General features: G+C 43.5%; 2 protein-coding genes across 5 annotated transcripts in view; both read right to left on the bottom strand.

Annotated features, from left to right (window-relative positions):
- cicb (capicua transcriptional repressor b) overlaps positions 1–14,784 on the bottom strand; it is a 37,209-nt gene extending 22,425 nt beyond the window's left edge. For all 3 annotated transcript variants that reach the window (XM_041044139.1, XM_041044138.1, XM_041044136.1), the window contains exons 1-2: positions 14,583–14,784; positions 4,395–8,399 (exon numbers count right to left, since the gene is read on the bottom strand). In XM_041044139.1, the coding sequence (XP_040900073.1) occupies positions 4,395–8,265 (3,871 nt within the window). In that variant the 5' untranslated portion in view covers positions 8,266–8,399; positions 14,583–14,784. The remainder of the gene's footprint in view (positions 1–4,394; positions 8,400–14,582) is intronic.
- erfl3 (Ets2 repressor factor like 3) overlaps positions 8,193–15,220 on the bottom strand; it is a 61,383-nt gene continuing 54,355 nt past the window's right edge. For both annotated transcript variants that reach the window (XM_041044183.1, XM_041044184.1), the window contains one exon: positions 8,193–8,203. The gene's annotated coding sequence lies outside the window, so the exon portion shown is untranslated. The remainder of the gene's footprint in view (positions 8,204–15,220) is intronic.

A 15,220-nucleotide genomic window follows, 5' to 3' on the forward strand; every position in this document is an offset into this window, starting at 1 on the left:
TAAAGTGTGCGACTGTCAGCCGAGGAGCTAAACTGTCAGGAGACTGTTGCCTTATTTCTGAGTGAATTAACAAAATCTGAATTAACAGCATATCAGTTTGTATTTGTAGGATTATACTGTATTTAACATGGACAAGAGAGGAAGAATTCACCAACTACTTATTTCTGAATTGTATGAAATTTTTGAATTGTATCAAACATTTAACCTGTTAACCTTCTTCTTACATATTGCATCTACACTTTATGATCTATATAATGTTAGAACTATAGTGATTTGCTGAAGTATCAAGCTAAATTGTCCGTTCAGCTGCTAAATATTTCACAGTAATTTAATTCACTCCTGATGAATGAATAGAAGGTTCCAACCTGACCACAGGAACACACCAAACATTTAGTTTGCACATTTTATTTATTAAGCCAATTGTTCAGTAGTAGTTTTTCTTTTTTTCAAATAAAATTTTCATTTAAAAGCCTCATATATTCTAGAGTTTTTCCTGTCCTTGAATAGATGTGTCATCACTGATGAGCTGGTAACCCACGTAGGAGAATTTCAATAGTCTGGGGTTCAGTGAAGGTTTTCAGTGTTTCCACCCTCATATGAACAGAAACCTGAATGTGTGTACTTTCTGGCAAAAACATGATCAAGTTTTCACTGATTAAACTGAATGTGTACTGTACATAATATTATTTACCAATGATCACCACAAAGATACACATATTAATCATACAACTGTACTTCCAAGATCAAGTGTCAACATTATTTCTGCAGAGGTTTTAGAGTACCAATTCATTTTTGTTTTTTAAACTATTCGTTGTGACCTCAGGGAGTTAAAATTAGCCAAGATTTTTTGCAGTTTAAATATAATAATATATTCTGACACAAACTATATTTAAGGTCATTTGAAAAACACTAAATTACCTCTAAAACTTTTTTTTTTAAATTAGCAGTTTGCCATTTATTCATTTCTCACAATCTGATAAGAAAACACTAACACCTACGCAAGCTTACAAATCACAAACGTACTAAATGTGTTTGCACACACGCACGGCGTTTCCTTCTTTCCCTCACATTTCACACTCTCCTACGACCATATGCAAAAGCTCACACACCCTTTCTAACTCTACAGAAAACACCCACATGTGCTCCTCATGCAAAGATCTTCAAAATAAATGCACACACAGGCAAGCGTCATGCTGTCTCACAAAGAGATGCTATTCATTCATTCAGCGTCCTTTCAGCTGCAAAAAAAAAAAAAATAAGGGGTCTGAGGAGGGACCGTACACTCAAAATGACAGCAGTGCCTTTTCTGTACACTTCTCTGTCACACCCATGAAAGTCTGCACAGAGATAAGTACAAACACACTGAGAGATGGTGAAGTGAAACACACTAACTGATACTATATGTCGATGTACCACAGAACTAAAAAGTAGGCTCTTATTTTCAGCTGATGATGAATAATGTTCTCTGTCTCTCTCTCTCTCTCTCACACACACACACACACACACAGTATAGTACAGCAAATTCCCACACAGGAGCTTGAGAAATGAATACTTCACACACCCACGCAATAAACTGAAACTTGCAACATATATCTTACACACACACACACACACATTTCAGATCAACCCACCTCTGTAACACCGGCCAAAAATGCAGCCCACAACTTGTTTCACTATATCTTTACATGAATCACTAATAAATAAACATACAAACACCTGAACAAACACACAACAGGAGCCAGCAAAAATAGTGAGTAGTGACTAAGAAGATAATAGTCGCCAGGGTCAGGAAGTCACACACACACACACACACACACACACACACACACTTATAATAAGCGTTATAGTCAGCGTCAAAGTTTTTAAGAAATAAATGAATGAGAGATTTACACAGAACTTGCTTTTGAATTCTCCTCTTTCCCTCCCTCTATCTTGTTTATCCGCCGTCCTCTCTATGGCATTCCTCATTCTCTTTCTGATCTAATCCCCATTTTTTTCCTCTCTCTCTAGGACACAAAATCGAAAACAAGTTGGTGGAAACACTCCATAGCTGGCCTACATATTGTAAATGTAGCCCACACGTTCCATACCCACTTTTGCTTTCGTCTTTAAATGTTAATTTCTTGTGTAGCACTGATTCAAAGCAGCTAGTCTCACACCACTTACTCCTCTTCATGCCTCCAATTTTTTTCTTTTTCTTCATAATGATAATTTTTTCTTATCAAAGTTCTTTTATTATAAATCTGTGTGTCTTGTCTATGTAGTGAAGGTATGATTGCCATCATTCAGCCCCAAAGTTTCTGTCTATAATGACCTGGAATATAAGAGGGACTCTCCAATATCGACAAGACTAATCCTGTATAACATACAGTCTAATCCCTATAGAAAACACAAAAACACCAAAGCATGCATGCCCATGCATACATTTTCTCTTTTGAACTTTCTCTCTTACACACTCTAAGACACAAACACACACATGACTACACTGAAATAATTTTGAATCCAGCTTGTGCATCCCTTTTCCCTTTGCATCTAAAATCTAAACAGCAAATCAATTATTACTTTGGCAATTTTGTCTTTCTAATAATAGAGTTTGGCCCTTAAATATTGTATGATACGTCACATAAAACAGTCTTCTTCCAAAAATCAACAGATAAACCAAGCTCCCTTTTTGCTCTGAGATACCGGCATGGACGTCAGGGATTATTCGCACATTAATGTGTGCTGACTAGTGAATTTAGTGATTGTTTTGCCATCAGCAGTGATTCCAACAAGACTAGTGATGACCCGGTCAATCACAAGAGCCTATTTCGGGGCTTACGTGGGTCACGTGACCAGCTTTAACATTTAGTTTACAAGCAGACATGAGGATGGTGGACAGACGATTAGAGGAAGCCATATGGGACAACAGCATGCTGGCTAACAGACGCTTCTTTCACTGGGCACCAACACACACAGGTTGTGGCATGTTCATGTGAATCTAACCCTCTATTACACTGTGGGTGTTATCTCTTCTCAGACAAGTTATTATGGAAAATTAAAAGAAAAAACAGCTGTTTAATACTTTTTTGCTCCAAACAACCATAATTGTTGACTGAATGATTGCTTAGCTAAATTAGATTAATTTGATAAATGAAATACAAAACAGTATATTAATGGTTGCCTGGTATTTAACGATAAGAAAATATATATAGAGAGAAACAATATCTATTTGCTATTTTATTTAACAGGAAAATGTCATTCTAATATTAAAGATTCAATACAACTCTGTTACTCTTTCTTTCTTGATCTGTGTGTGTGTGTGTGTGTGTGTGTGTGTGTGTGTGTGTGTGTGTGTGTGTATACAGAAAAACAAAAGAAACTTGTAAAGCTACATTTCTAGTCTTCTTATTATTTTAATATTTATGTCACTTGCAGTAGCTTCAACTAAATTTACTTTAATGGCTAGAATTTTTCTTCTGTCTCTCCTCTGATACGTCTCTCAAGACGTAGCTGCACTGTCCCTGCATCTCTCTGTGGATTCTCAGTGTATGAAAAAAAGAATCATTGCCCCTGCACTGTAAAATGTTGGTTAACCTACTAGTTCAAGGCCAGTAAAAAGAGTTTCCTCTTTCCATTCTGAGTTCACACTGTCACTACAAGCCACACAGCAAACCAACAAATATACCTTTTAAAAACTTATGAGAAGATTCTAATGACAATTAAATTTAGTGAGTATACCTTATGGATAACATGTAATTAAACTGTAAAATCAACTAAAAAGATATTTATTACACAGAGAAAAATCTGAATTCCCCTACATCTTTGTGCCACACTGCTGAGGATGATACAAAAAAAAATCCTTCCTTTGAGGTTAAATCGGGTTTCAATAAAAATTAAATAGTAGAAAATTTTTTGCCCTCGTTTTTCATGAGAGCTGGAATTTGATATGTCATGTAGGAATAAAGTTTGTCTCGAGGAATATTTCAAAAACACTATATTAACAGTGTAATGAGTGATATAAACAGAGAGCCTATATTCTGATGAATTTTGTGTAATTATTCCTCATTTTGAAATACACTAAATCATACATTTTTCAACACATTGTACCTGAATAATAATCTATTACGATCTATATTTTTTTCGAATCAACAAGATTAGAAAGAAGAAACATTTCTTATTGAGGTCTTTGCTTTTTTTTCATTCTCGTATTGTAGCTGAACAGTGACTGGAGAATTTCTGAAGGCAAACAGAATATACCATTTAATATGCTTTTTCCACTCAGGTCCTGTTTTATGCTATTCTTGAAATAACTGTAGTTCAATTCATAAATCGCAACTAAAGTTCCTCCTCATTCCCCCAAAGTCACAGACCTCACATAGAAAATATACCCACACACAGTAAGCAATTCTCACCTGTGCCAGGGCGTCCCATGATGATGTCCTTTCGTGGGACGGGGTGAAGGCTTTCCGCCGGCAGGATCAAGGGCAGCAGGGCAGTGGGAGAAGGATGACAGGGAACTGGCTGCTGGACCTCACCCCCAAACCCTGTCCCCCTGTTCTCCTCTCTTTCCCCGGGGCTGTCTGTGCTACTTGGAGCAGGAGCTGTGACTGTTGTGCTGACAGTAACTGACAGGGCCTGCAGGGGAGTGGCAGGCGTATCAGGGGTGGGCAGGGAGGAAGGTGTCGGGGACACAAACACCAGCGTTTGGGCTGGGCTTCGCAAAAGGACGGTGCCGTTGGGTACTGTGGCTGTAGCAGCGTTAATGGGGACGGGAACCTGAAGGCCAGAAACTGGCTGTGGGGTAAGGGGTGTTAGGCCAATGTCTTTAGATGATGTGTTATCTATCCCTCCCTCGTTTCCACCTCCGCCTCCTGCTCCTCTTCCCAAGGGACATTCTGTAAATTTTGCCAGTGGGACTTCAGGATTCCTCACTATGACAGGGGAGTCCCGCAAAGCCTGTTGAGATACAGGGACCACACGACGAGGCCCTCCATCGGGAGTGAGAGGAGAAGGAGGAGCTGGAGACACCAGCAAAGGAGGAGGGGAGACAGCGGTGGAGGAAGGGGGCCTACTGGAGGAGGGGGTGGTCATTCCTCTGGGTCGGGAGAAGGTGGGTGTGTGTGTGCGGGAATGTGAAGCTGGTGTTTGGGGGGACAACACCCTGAAAGAACTGAGGTCCCCCTGGTCAAGCTCTGTTTTCGGTGTGTAATCGTGGTGGTGTGAAGGAAGGGGTGGTGGAGGAGGTGCATCTGGCTTTCGTTTACTGGGGCTCATGGGGACTGTAAACGTCAGGTTGCTGTGGAAGGAGGGCTGGATGCCTGAAGTGTGTCTCTCCCTTTCTGCTCCTCCAGCTGAGGTTGTGGCTTTACTGCCCCCTCCCCCTCCTCCCCCAGTACCACTGGGCTGCCTGTGCCTCCGGTGTTGCAGAACCGGGGAGGCAGTTATCGGAGAGAAGTTGGCCGGCCTGAAGCCGAACAGTGGGGAGGGTGAGGGAGAGGGGGCAGGGGAGAAGGGTGACTGGTTGGAGATGGGAGAAAAGGAGGGGGTGCCAGAGCGGGAGCTCCCTAATGATACAAGCATGGTGGCTGCCTCACACTCGTCAAAGTCAAAGCGTGAGGACAGGTCATGGGGGAGGAGAGAGGGTAGGACCAGGCGGGGTCTTGAGTCTCCTCTGCTACTGGTCTCACTGCTCTCTCTTGATGTGTCATCCCACTCAAACTCACTACTGGCTCTGCCTCGCAGGTCAGAGGGGGTGACTGTCCCTGAGCTGCTGCCTCCTCCTCCCCTCTCCCCCCCTGCTGCCTCCATCTCTTTGGTCCTCATGGATAAGTGTCTGGAACAGTATCCTCGACGCTGAGACTCCTTCATACAGCCCTCCCTGGAGCACAGCCTTCTCCACTGCTTACCATTGAACTTCTTACGGATACCATTAGGGGTGCACACAACATCGCCCTTCTTGTACTTCTGCTGGGCCAATGAGAGCGGAGTCCTGGAGCGAGAGGAGGTAGAGGAGGACCCCACACCAGAAGTGGGAGTAGGGGTCTGGGTGGGAGTGGTTTTGGATGGAGGTAGGTTTGGAGTGGTGTTGTTCATTTCAGACACCAGTAAGGCAGGGGAAGGGGGAGGCTGAGGATTGGCTAGGGTGGAGAGGTGTGTGGGTCCCGGGCCTCGCACTACAGAGAGGTGGGGGGAGGAGGGAGGGTAGCCACTGGACTTGGAGATGATGTTTCTCTGCTGAGAGGTCCCAGTATTTGGCTTGGGACCAACCGTAAGGCCCATGTTAAAACGAGATACCTCAACGTCTTCTTCTGGAGTGTTTGGCTCTTTCTGTCTTTCTCTGTCAGAGTAGTTATCTCCGCTGGCTACAGCACTAGAAGTCACAGTGGAGGAGTGGGGGGGTGGATGTACGTTTCCATAGGGATGCCCTCCTGCGACCCCTTCATGTGTAAAACCATGGCCCAACCTTGCCGCCCCTCCCAGCACCCCCATTCCAATACTCAACTGGCACACTTCCCTCTCTACCTCCATCTCCTCCCTCCGCTCCCTCTCTTCCCTTTCCCTCTCCCGCTCTCTCTCCTTAGCCCTCCCACCATCCAAATGTGAGACCTCCCAGGGAGGGGTGAGCAGTCTCAGGCTCTGTCGGGACACCCACACAGCTTGACCATTAGCTTTCCTTTTGTCATTCTCTTCTGCCACCCCTCCATTACCCAGAAGTTCTCTGTCCTCACTCAGTAACACCTGGTAAGGAAACGAAACACCAGGGTGGGGATCCACCTGAGTGACAATCCCCTCTCTGTACAGCAGGGGAACACCCTCCTCTCCACCAAAGGGCACGCACACTCGGGTCCCGACAGCCACAGGCGCGATGCCAGGTGGGGGGGCATCCAAAATGAACTCCACAGTGCTCTCTGCCCCTGATGACGACGTTATCACAGTTCCACTATGGAAAGGGTATTTAACAAGGGCCTCCTCTCCTTGGAGCTGGACTTCCACAACACCTCCACTGACCCTCCGCACCACACCTGGTCTGAACACGGGGGACAGAGGGCACGAGTCTCTCTGCTTGACCACTCTGTCCCCTAGGGCCCCAACCCTACTCTCCAGGGTTCTCTTTATCTGGCGAGCCAGGACTCTCTGGTTCTTCATGCCTTTGGCCAGAGCTTCAGCTAGTCCTTCTGAAAGACTAACCTCTTCAGGGTGTGAGTTATGGAGGGGAGCCAGGATGTGGGAGTTTTTTTGATGAAGGCTTGGTCCTGTTGCGTCCATCACGTCCAGGTCAGCTGAGTGCTCACTAGCTGTATCAGTGGACGAGGAGCGCACTGAGTTAGGGGCCCCCTCTGACTCATTTTCACCAGCTTGGGACTCTTTTTCCTGGGAGTCTGCTGTCCTGAGGGCCCTATCTTCCATGGACACAAAATGGTTTTCTCCTGTAGCTTTACTATCCACAGTTAGCACTGATGGCTGATTACCTGAGCAATTATTACTTCTACTATTACTGCTATTAATAAAAGTACTATGGCTCCCAGCACTACTGTTACTACTGTTAGTCATGTTGTTAATACCACTGGTAGTGTTATTGTTAGTACTACTATTGATGCAAACATTAATGCTTTTATTAATGCTATTATTCATATTGTTACTACTCTTGAAATTATTGTTGGGTGTATTCACATTATCATTAATTTTGCTGTTAATATTGCAGTAACTGTTGTGTATGAGTGCAGGGCTGGAGGTAGGAATGGTAGTCAGGGCACTTGCATTATTAGCAAAGTGCTCGTATGTGTATTTCTTCTTGGGGACACGAGCCTTAAATGTGGCTGTTTTCCTGCTAGAGACTGAGCCTAAACTGGGGCTGTGATTGGTGGCCAGAGGAGGTGTAGCTGTGGAGAGCGGCGCTGGGGCAGAGGTAGGAAATGCTACAGTATCAGTGGACACAGCACTATTTCCATTCGTGCCCACTATTTTCTCTTTTTCTGTCTTTTCCTCTGCCTTCTTTCCATCTTTCTCAACTGACTCCACAGGTTTCCTCGGTTCATTAGACTCCTCCTTCGTGGGGCTATTGCTGTTTGTGATTGGTTCTTCGTTGGAATTGGTGGCTGTGGGCGGACTCTGCTTGCGTGTGGAGGGAGTGTTGGGTGTGTGCTGTGTGGTTTTGACGGGTGTCTCCCTCTTGACTCTTTTGGGGTCTTTCTCTTGGAGGGGCTGAGAGCCTCCTCTCCTTCTCCCCCCTCTGCCTCTGGTTAACGGTGGAGAACGCCCTCTGTGTTTCTTTACCGGTCTCATCTCTTCTTCACTGTTCACAAAGTGCTGTAGATTGTATGGCACTCCTCTTTTTTCACTTCTAAGGCACTCCTTGTATTTCTCTTTGTCTTTCTCCGCTTTTTCTTCTCCCCTTTTTCTGTCCTCTGTATTGCAGTCTGGAAAGGAAGAGGGAGAAGCAGAAGACAGGTGGTCATTTATTATCTTCATAATCAAAAATTGCTTAGAATAAAAATGACGTCATACCTGGAAGCGTGCTTCTCTGCACTGGCTATCACACTGGCTCAATATCTGACGTATGCTCTCATTCATGCTCCATGTCTGCCTGGTCCACTACAGTGTGCATGCAAGCGTGTCTGTGTGTGCTTGTCTGTGTTTGTATACTCGAAACATAAAATCTTAATTCCGACATTTGCTATCCACCATTTTAAAACCTGACAACATTTAAAAATTCCCTGCTTCATGGAAATAGGATAGAATTGTTTTTCTTATTTAAAAAAAAAAACAGTATTCTTGTTAAGGTCTTTTCACAGTTTGTTCAATATTAAATAATTAATAAAGGATGAATAAACAGCTGTTTGTGTTTTGATTATAAAGAAATATTGGTTTACCTCCAAGGTAACCCTGGGTAAACATGTCTGAGATTGAGGTTTAATGTAGTTAACCTTGTGTGGGTATATCACTCATATGGTAGGTTAGTTTACAAAGAGTAAGCAAAAAAAAAAAATGTAGAAAAAGACAATAGAAAGAAAGAAACAAAGAAAGAAAGAAAAAGTAATGTAAACATCCAAGGTCACTCACTCCATTTATCTCCTACGCTGCCTTTAATGAGGCCTACATCTCTTTAAATGCAGGCAGGGCCAAAAATGTTTTCCTTTATCTCTCTATGTAACACACACACACACACACACAAACACACACTTGAGTCTCATACTACAGGCAGCCTGATCTCTCCACTGTACTCCCCGAAGCTACTTCGACATACGACAGGGTAGCTTTCTCATGCTATGCATAAAAAGACTTGATACTCCACGTTCAACTTCGGATCGCAACAGCAACACGGCATTTATTTTGACTTCCATCAGGAGGGCCTGGATGAGGTCAGCCTACAACATAAGTGAAAGAGAGAGAGACTGAAAGAGAGAGAGGTAGGAGTATGTGGCTGTTTGGCTGTTTGTTCAAATAGGCTGTTCTTGTGTAGTCACTGGGAATTTCCACAGTCATTCTAGCACTCGCTGGCCCTCTCTCACTCTTTCTCAACGTCTCAGTCTTTCCCAGTCGCTTTTTGTCATTGTCTCACTGACACACACACACACACACACACACACACACACACACACACACACATATAAAAACACGCTTTTCTACAAAAAGACAATATAATTGGAATAATCTGCCATGGTAAGATACGCCCAAAATGAGAGAAATTAAAAGGCTGGCACAGGATCAGGCACACTCACTGATGCAAGATTACAGGCTAAATACAGTCACTCACACACACACACACACACGTGCATATGTGCTTCCCTCGATTAAGCTCAGCAACTCGCCAACATGTGCAAATGCCCGAATTCCAACGAATATAGAAACTACGACCCTGATAAATTCATACAACACACATACTCACATTTCCTGTCCTAGACACCGGAAAAGTTCGTCTCACACACATGAGATGACCTTAACTGTTAACTGTTTGTTTGCCGTAACAAACAATCCACAACATAAACCAGTACCACACCACTTCCACTTCCTGCAGTACAGAAAAACACCTCTTCCTGGCCCTGAATGACTAATAAACAACCCGAGTCATTCACACACACTCATCACTGACTCTCCATTTTGAACTCTGCCCTCACACAATATTTACTGCACAAACAAACAAACTGGCTTTCATTTTTATTACTGAATCATCATTTCATTACTCTTTATTTTCAGAAATGTATCACCATTGTTACTGACTGATAATGAGTATCTATTATTTTCTTACCAGTTTAAATTAACTGATCATTTCTGCCGTAACCAATACTTAGTGATGTTTTGTATTTCTTCGCAATAGCACCACGAGTGTGGTTCCACGTCTGAAGTTTACATTTGAAAAACAAAGCTCTATTACTTTCTGTGCTTATTTATTATTAGCCGTCTGCTACTGAAGAAGATCGTTTACATCATGTATGAAAATTAAACAGATGCAAATGTTTCACACGTGTCTGGTTTCTTCTAAAGTAGTTTGGTCTCTGAAAGCTTCACCATGAAATGAGTCACATAATCAATCCAAAATATTGGGCATACCTTTGACATCCGAGCTGATAAGAAAATATTTTTTGAAACAAATATTGTTCAATACCAATTTGCAGACCATATTTTATATTGCACAACAAAAAGAAAAACTAAATAAAGAGAAGGACATAAAGTGAAACGGCACACACGTTCTAATTATAGTAGAGCTTTGTAAACTACATGTGTAAATCGTCCATTTCAGACAAAATTAAAAAAGAAAGAAAACTCAGACTGCAGGAATGTACATCCTACCAGTACCAGGACAAGTACCCCTTCATTAGAGTAGATACTGAGGCCTAGACTGCGAGTGTTGGTCCTGTAGAGTTACTGTAGTGCACTGGAAAAGACAGGAAGGAGTCAGGGCCACTTGGCTGACTGACTGGCTGACTGAATGACTCTCGAGGATCTGATCTTTGCATAGAAAAATGCGTTTGGTCATGCTCCTGGTCTCACAAAATGATCCAGGCTTTGGCTGATAAGCCAGCAGTAGGCATGTGTGAGTATTCACGTTCTGTAACTGTGAAGGTACTGGACGGCAAAACAGACTGTGCAGATAAAATAGGGGTTTCGGAAATTAGACACCGACCTGTATTTATTTTCAGAACTGAGTATTTGGTACAAGTTTGCAACCAGTCTAAAACAATTTATGTAATCAAAGAAAGCTTTGTAAGTTTTTGTTACTCTGAATTCAATAGTGAAAAACATTTTAACTCCTCAGCTATGCGTACCCATTTGCGAGTCCATCCTTAGAAGCGTGTTGTGTGGACAAGCAATAATCTCATTCACAGGATTTTATTTGAAATTCCAGACAAAATACCAAGGTTGCCAAAGACACCAGATATGTTGTACTAAATTACAGGGAAAAGTATATGAATTTATGCATGAAGCCATCTATAATTGCAGTGCAGTCATATAATAAATGGCATAGGATTTTAACATTTCACATAGTCCTAATGGCAGTCTATAATTTTTCCCTAAAAAATCAGAAGCATTACACAGTGTGTGATCAACAAATATCCCCTAAATTGAATACAACTGCAGACCTTTAACTCTTAGTGTTCGTCAGCTACAATCCGAGATGCCGAGGGCAAGTCTGAATCAGATGGTTATTCAAAAATTAGGATTAATTAATAAATAAATAAATGAGATTGTTGAAAAATCCTGATTGCCGTCTGGGGTGAATCCAGACAAAGCAGAGAGGAACTTGGTCATAATTTTGGTAATAATTCCAGACGTCTAAACCTTCACTCGTCTACACCTGCATTAGAGTAGGTTAAGAGCGAGATGTTTGCTGGTCTGGTCTAAGGCTACTGTAAATCCTGAAAAGACAGATAATCGAGGGCTATAGTCTCCATGGCGTTGGAGCGAACTCCTCCTTAAAAAGCAAAAAGATGCTGTTTCACCCAGTAAACAAACAGGAGCGCACAACCTTACCCCCCCTTTCACAGCATAGCAACATCAAACTTTACACACACACTAAATGCTCTCCCCGGAATTTACAGTGTAGTCATGCATACACTGTTAAAATCTCCCCTGGACCTATATATTGTCTCACACTCGCACATTCATTGTGCCACATAAACACTGGTACACACACGCATTCGGTGAGGAGCTCACACTCTGAGCAGTATAAGTTTTGCATTTCTGTAAAAAGAAACATAAAAATGACTTTTATCATTCTTAAATTTTGAGATTAAAAATATACATTTTCATGCAAAGGGCTAGTGAGTTCTCAGTAGCGTGGACTAGGGTGCATGTATGTGCCAAACGCACACACACAGACACACACAAACAAACACAGAAAGATCATTCATAGGAAAATCTCATCTCACTGTCAACACAACAACAACAACAACAAGAAGTTGTACAGTATTTATTACTGGCCTGTACAACCCTACTAAACCTCCACCCCTGATGCCAGTTTATTCAGTGAGTCGTAGAGCCTAGTATGCCCCACCGCAACATGGCACAGGATGTGTGTGTGTGTGGGAGACATGGGGGCATTTGAGCTGCTTATAGTACACAAGGTATATGACTGTATACAACTGTCTTCAGGTTGTATCTACCTTGTTTGCACTATATGTCAGTGTGAGTGTATACGTAGTTACCAGGCACACTGCAGCTCATCCCTCTCCTAAAAGCATTTTATGGGTGTCTGTATGGGCGCAGGGCTGCAGTGACGAGGACAGGGATGGAGAGAGAAGAACGTGCAATGGTACAACAGAGGAAGACAGTAGTACAGCCGTGACAGTGAAGCCTGCCGTGGCCCTCGTACACTCCAGCATGGCAGGGTGGTTTTGCCCTTAACTGGGTCACCGGGGAACACACTCACATATGAAACAGCAAAAAAAGAAAGAAAAAGAACATGCTCTCTGTTACACACACACACACACACACACACACTCTTTGGTTTGTGCTCTCATGAGTGAGTGGGATGTGATCGTACAGGCAGCATAACACAAGTAAAAGAAAACATTTCGTTAGGATATTTTAGATGTAGCAAGAGGGAGGGCTGAAGTGTGTGTGTGTATGAGCAATGAAGTGTGTGCGCGCTTGTTATGAAGAGCATCCATTGTGACGTAGTATGAATACTGGCAGCTGTTTAGTGGATGACATATCTTACTGTAGATATTATATCAATAACAGAGATACACTGAGGCCTGGAATTTGTGCATTCTGGCCCCACATTGATCAGGAGGCTGTAGCATAGATCAGAGGTGACTGCTCCTGTTTGGGACCAAATGGCAGAACTGCCAATGCCACATCAATGGCCAACTGCTCAATGCAAAGAGCTATGCAAAGATGCCTACACCATCAGGGATTTGTCCTACTCGTAAACAAGTGCAATAGGCTAATGAAGACACGAGGAATGCATGCCACGGTGTAAATCTGCAGGACAGACGAGGACACTTTCCAAATGTCAAAAACAAGCATTAAATTCCTATCACTTAAAATACACGCAAGGAGAAATGTGACAAAACTGTTTAAAACTGCCCAGTCAGAGATGTCAAGGGTGCACCGACACTGAGCGCAGGATTGCAGTGCAGAAAAGTGGTGTCGGCGAGGGAAAAGCAAAAGAAAACACCGAATGCATCCCCGGCTTCTTTGCGCTGATCTCTGCGAGTACTACGGGAGGCGCTACACAATGTCAAAGGAGTATTATGACTCGAGGCAGTCAGCCGGTCTGCGCTGCTGTACGATGCTCGGTAACAAACACAAACAACCGGTTTCAAGTGACGCTTTATCATCCCATGTAGACGGGCCCGATTCTTCCTCACACGGCGATGTTTGGCATGCAAATGCCCACTACAGCGCCGAGAGTACGCACGCAACCGCTCCAGAGAAGCGTATTTAATGGAGCCAGTAAGGTGACACTCTGCCTGCATGGTTTTTAAAAACTTGGAAAAGGCAGGAATCTCTCCGTGTTGGTGTTTCGCTCTAGTAAGCAGCTCAGTAACGTTAGTAGTAGTGGTGGTTGTAGAAGTCGTAGTACGCAACGGCAGCAGACCACTCGTACCCACATAATGACACCGCCAGCCCAGACCACAAGGAAACGGGACGTTACACGCTCTCTTGTTGTTTTCCATTTTCTCCCCGGGTCCGTTTCATAAACACAAAATAAGCCTGCGTGGCTATTGGTAAACATTTGGGCTGCAATGCTGCAAATAGGTCGATTGTTTTTTGTTTTTTGTTTTTTTTTTACTACGCTAGCGCTGCTCCGCGCAAAAAAAAAAAAAAAAAAAAAAAAACTCGAAAACTAAGGTCAAGGAAAAGTGCTCAACACTAGCCACAATATTGTGATATCACCCGAGGGAAGCAAAAATGTTTCTCCGTCGTCCGTGGGACTGCGGTAAAACATTTGAGAAAGTTTTTAGGCTGTTACACCCTCACCCCTCCCCTCTCTCTCGGCTCTTCCTCGGCTCGCAAGCGGTGCCACTCCGTTTCTTCGGACGGTATCGGAACAAGCGACCGACCGTTGGCAGTTCATCCTCGCCTCGCACTGAAAATGGAAAATTCATGTCAGTTGAGCGTCTCTGTCGTTTGCTAACTTAGTTTCAACTCACCCAAACAGAGCTTTTTCCTTCGCCAGAGAAAGATTTATGGTCTTATTCTGCTGATGAGGAGGCTCGCACAACTCTCGGTAACATCCCTTGGCTGTCGGCTTTGACGACTGTGCGGTCCGGCCTCACACTTTACTTTTCCTCCGCAAAACATGTCTTTCCCCCACAGAAACTCAAACAAGGATATAAAAAACTATCGGTCTTCTTTTCCCACTACAGTCACAAAATGGTGAATGAACCACTAACAGCTGGACGAGCCGACCAATCAGAGGTTGCTGACAGGTACAGTAGCCAATCAGCGTCGGTGCCACAGACCAGAGGGCGTGCCGTGCTGTCAAAGCGCTGTTGACAGACTGGGGGCTGCAGCCAATGGCGACGGAGATGCTGAGCCAGACCGGTGTCCTGTCCCAAACTTTACAGTATCCAATAAGAGCTTTGGGAACCATAGGAACAGCATGAGGGAGGGCCGAGAGGAGGGAGCACACAACTGAGAGCCAATTGAAAGGCACAAATGCCCCCTCCCCCTCTGAAAAGGAGTATGTTTACCATAATTGACAGCACCAGTGCCATCCCTGAGCAGACGGTGATAATGCATCAACGCTTCTGCTTGTCCAGGTGGAAGTTGGTGCAGCAGGATTAAA

This window comes from Toxotes jaculatrix, chromosome 8, assembly GCF_017976425.1.
Source record: "Toxotes jaculatrix isolate fToxJac2 chromosome 8, fToxJac2.pri, whole genome shotgun sequence".
NCBI classification, from domain to species: Eukaryota; Metazoa; Chordata; class Actinopteri; family Toxotidae; genus Toxotes; species Toxotes jaculatrix.